Source organism: Nicotiana sylvestris, chromosome 10 (genome assembly GCF_000393655.2).
Source record: "Nicotiana sylvestris chromosome 10, ASM39365v2, whole genome shotgun sequence".
Classification (NCBI taxonomy): domain Eukaryota; kingdom Viridiplantae; phylum Streptophyta; class Magnoliopsida; order Solanales; family Solanaceae; genus Nicotiana; species Nicotiana sylvestris.
In genome coordinates, this window is record NC_091066.1 from 53,447,224 (window position 1) to 53,452,350 (window position 5,127).

Genomic DNA, 5,127 nt, shown 5'->3' on the forward strand with positions numbered 1-5,127 from the left:
GGCACCACACACTTAATTCTCAGCATCTAGCTTACTTTTGCACTCTTCCAATGGCTTTATTTCCTACGCTTGTAATCCTACAAAATAAAAACAAATACTACAAAAATATATATAAAAAAACTAAAATAAAATAAAGTAGTAAAGACGAGTTTTCTCCCAACAAGCGTATGATTTAATGCCACGACACGACGTAGAATCTCGCCTAATCATTGGCGAGCAACACCTTTGACTTCTGACGATCAAAGTAACCTCCATAATAGTGCTTTACTCTTTGTCCATTCACTAAGAATGTTCTCTCTCCATCTATGACGTGCAACTCAGTTGCACCATGTGGAGTAACTCTTACTACCTCAAACGGCCCCGACCATCTCAATTTGAGCTTTTCAGGAAAGATTCTCAACCTTTAATTGAACAAGAGAACCAATTGGCTCGGTTCGAACTAGCTATGGTGAATATGCTTATCATGCCTGCGCTTGGTCTTTTCTTTATACAACTTGGCATTCTCATACGCGTGCAAGTGAAACTCATGAAGCTCATTAAATTGCAATAACCATTTTTTACCCGCTAATTCTGCATCAAAGTTAAGCCTCTTTATCACCTAATAGGCCTTGTGCTCAAGTTCCATCAGTAAATGGCATGCCTCCCCATAAACCATCTTGTAAGGAGAAGCACAGATTGGAGTTTTGTAGGCAGTCCGGTATGCCCATAGAGTATCATCAAGCTTTGCAGCCCAATCTTTCCTACTTGCACCAACAATCTTCTCCAGAATCTGCTTTATCTCTCTATTTGACACCTCAACTTGTCCACTAGTCTGAGAATGGTAGGTGGTCGCAACCTTATGTTTGAGCCCGTATTTTGCTAAGAGATTGTCCAACAGCTTATTACAAAAATGGGTGCCCCCATCTCTTATCATAACTCTCAGAGTGTCAAACCTTGTAAAGATATGATTTTTCACAAAGTTAACCACAACCTTGGCATCACTGGTAGGAAGATAAATGGCCTCCACCCACTTCGACACATAGTCAATTGCCACCAAAATGTACTTGCACCCATTGGACAGGGGAAATAGACCCATGAAATCAATTTCCTATACATCAAAGATTTCAACCTCCATAATACCATGAAATGGTATATCATGCCTTTTCGTAATCATTCCCATTCTCTGGAATCTATCACACTTCCTCACGAACTCATGTGCATCTTTAAACAACCTAGGCCAATAGAAGGCCGATTGCAACTCCTTGACTGTCGTTTTGTCACCTGCATGGTGACAACCATAAGGTGACGCATGACAGTCATGTAAAATATCATTTATCTCAGACTCAGACACACATCTTTGCATCAATTGATCAACATATGATTTGAACAGAAATGGCTGAGCTTACATATATGATCTCACATCCCGCAAGAACATCTTTTTAGCATGAGGTTCAAGGTTAGGTGGCATTTCTCTAGAAGCTAGATAATTCACAATATCCACATACCATGTCACCTCACCAACAGTAACGGCCAACAATTTTTCATCCGGCAAGGTTTTATTGTTGACATCTCCCTCAGCTACATGACTCCGAGTTTCTAACGTAGACAATTGATCGGCCACTTGATTCTCTGTTCCTTTACGGTCTCAGATCTCCAAGTCAAATTCTTGCAAGAGTAAACCCAACAGATTATCCTTGATTTAGCATCTTTCTTTCAGAACAAATACATGATGGTTGCCTGGTCTGTGTAGATGATGACTTTGGTGCCAACCAAATAGGCCCGAAATTTATCGAACGTCCATACTACAACAAACAACTCCTTCTCTGTCATCGTATAATTTATTTGAGCACGAGTGAAAGTCTTGCTTGCGTAGTAAATAGAGTGAAATATTTTGCTCCTCCTATGGCCCAATACGACCCCAATTGCACTGTCACAAGCATCACACATCAGCTCGAATGGCTCGTTCCAGTCAGGAGACACTATGATTGGTGCACTCACTAACTTCTTTTTCAGCTCCTCGAATGCCTTTAGACAAGCATCGTCAAACTTGAACGGTACATCCTTCTCTAAAAACCTACACAAAGGAGAGAACTTTTTTGAGAAATTCTTTATAAATCGGTGATAAAATCCTACATGTCCCAAAAAACTCCTAACTCCTTTTATTGAAATTGGTGGTGGCAACTTTTCAATTGCTTCCTTCCACCTTAGCATTGTCAACTTCCAGTCCATATTTGGACACCTTGTTCCCCAACTCTATACCTTCACATAACATAAAATGACACTTTTCTCAATTCACTACCAGATTAGTCTCCTCGCACCTAGCAAGCACTTTAGCAAGATTGGTCAAGCATTCATCAAAAGAGGGACCAAATATAGAAAAATCATCCATAAAGACCTCCACAAATCTTTCTGCCATATTGGTGAAAATAGCCATCATAGACATTTAAAAAGTTGTAGGTACATTACATAACCTGAATGGCATTCTCTTAAATGCATAAGTTCCATAAGGTCATGTAAAAGTGGTCTTTTCTTGATCTTTCTAGGCAATAGCAATCTGATTATACCCTGAGTATCCATCAAGGAAACAATAATATTCTTGTCCAGCTAACCTGTCAAGCATTTGATCAATGAATGGGAGAGGGAAGTGATCTTTTTTGTGTAGCATTATTCAAGTTCCTATAATCTATGCATATTTGCCATCTAGTCACAGTCCTAGTTGGGATTAATTTATTTTTTCATTCACTGCAATAGTTATACCCCCTAGATAAACATTGGACATGGCTTACCCACTTACTATCGGAAATAGGAAACACTATACCTGCGTCGAGCCATTTAATCACTTCCTTTCTTACCACCTCTTTTATGATTGGATTTAGGCAGCATTGATATTCCCTACTAGGCTTGTGCCCCTCATCCATGAATATTTTGTGCATACAGAATGCAGGGCTAATACCTTTTGGTCAGACATTTTCCAACCAATGGCACCCTTGTGATCCCTCAGCACCCTCAACAAATTTTCTTCCTGCAAGTTAGACAAATGAGAAAAAAACAATCATAGGCAAACTATTAGAACATCCCAAATATGCACAATGAAGATGAGACAGTACGAGTGTAAGTTCTAGTTTTGGGGCTCCTCAACTGAGGGTTTAGGGGGCGGGCCGATTGGCCTATTTAGGGGCACAAAAAGGGTTAATCGTTGCATGTATATGCATGATGCATCTGGTATATGCATTATCTCCTCAACCTCATCATCAATCTCCAAGCTATCGAATAATATGAGTGATTTCTCTAGAGAATCATCTGGATATATGCTCGGATCTATAAGCTGCTCATTCACATACACAATAGATATCATAGAGAGCTCATTATAATGGCCTATGAGTTGAATCGCCTTGTAGACATTGAAAACTATTTCCTCATTGTCTATGCTCATAATCATTTTTCCCTCTCTCACTTTAATAATTGCATCACTTGTAGCCAAGTGATGTCATCCAAATATAATTGTAACTTGTTCATCAGCCTCATAATCTAGGATGATAAAGTCTGTTGGGAAGATGAATGTCCCAATTTGTAGCAATACATCTTCAATCACTCCTTCAGGGTAAGAAATGGATCTATCGGTTAATTGCAATATCACAGTGGGTGGTCTTGGAGCTCCCACACCCAGTTGCTTGAACAAAGACAAGGGAATCAGATTTATGCTCGCCCCCAAATCACAAAGAACATGACATACATCAACATTACCAATCTGCACAGAGATGGTGAAGCTGCTAGGATCCTTAAGCATTTGAGGAAGCATGTTTTGGACCCTTGAGGTGCATTCCTCAATAAGTGCGACTGTCTAGAATTCAGTAGGTCTCCTCTTGTGAGCCACTATATCTTTGGTGTACTTAGCATATTTTGGAATTTCACGAAGTACATCAACCAATGGAATATTTAATTGAACCTGGCTCAACATAGACAAATTTGTTAAATATGCGATCATCATTCTTCTTCTGTAACCTTTGGGGGAAATGAGGTGGTAGCATTGCGACACCTACTAGTTGTGAACTTGTATCATCTTTCTTTGACTCATGGTTGCTTTAGGAATCAACTCCCTCTCAGGTACATGCTTAACTTTTCTCTTCTTTGGCACCTTTTCTAATTCCCTTCCGTTTTAGAGTGAGACTGCATTAACTTGAAGATTCTTCTTAACATCACTGGGAAGTGCACAATCAGGCCTAGTATTTTGATTTGTCGCCAATCGCCAACTTGTCTCTCAAGATTTCTAAAATCGGTCTTGAACTGCTGATTGTTAAGCAATAACTTCTTCAATAAGTCATTCATATTCTCCTCTACTTGTTGGGCTGGCTTCAACAGTTGACTATAATTTCCTTGGGGTCTATACAAATTCTGAGTCATCTGATTCCCACCCCATGAGAAGTTAGGGTGATTCTTCCAATTTGGATTGTATGTGTTCCCATATTGTGCCTGCTAATTTATCGTCCCTCCACTTTATTGCCCTACATAATAGATGGATTCAGGATTTGCGGGACATATGTCACTCGTGTGACCTTCACCACATAACTCGCAACAAGTAGACATCTATTGCACATGTTGCATATGTTATGCTTAGTACATAGTCATTTTATTCATCTGATTTGCTAACTTTGCTATATCTACCCTCATGACTGAGAAATCATCGAGCTCAATTGCACATGCTGACTTTTGTATAAATGCTCTTCGTGGTTCCCCACCTCCTTGCCAATTATTATCATTAGCAGTGAAATTATTTAGCAGGATCTGGATTTTACTATACGGTCTTGCCATGAAACTACTCCCACATGGTGAGTCAAGATTCATATTTGATGTCTCATCCAACCCATCAACGAAAGTATGACCCAACACCTCATCAGTCTAACAATGGTGTGGGCAGTCTTTGAATAGCTTCTTGTATATTTCCCAATCTTGATGAAGAGTCTCGCCATCTCGTTGTTGAAACCCAAGAATCTGACTCCTTAGCGACTTTGTCTTCTTAATGGGAAAAAACTTGATTAAAAATTTTCGTGCTAGATCATCCCATGTGTGGATCGAGCTTGCGGGATCCTTCTGCAACCATTCTTTGGCTCCTCAGCAGTGAAAAGGGAAACAATGTCAGTCTGACATAGT

The 5,127-nt window shown here is 39.7% G+C and overlaps 1 protein-coding gene across 1 annotated transcript; it reads right to left on the bottom strand.

Annotated features, from left to right (window-relative positions):
* Positions 1–3,466: 3,466 nt before the first annotated feature.
* On the bottom strand, positions 3,467–3,778 carry LOC138879338 (uncharacterized). Its single transcript, XM_070158947.1, has one exon. It carries the CDS (start codon positions 3,776–3,778, stop codon positions 3,467–3,469), a length of 312 nt encoding a protein of 103 aa, XP_070015048.1.
* Positions 3,779–5,127: the final 1,349 nt, after the last annotated feature.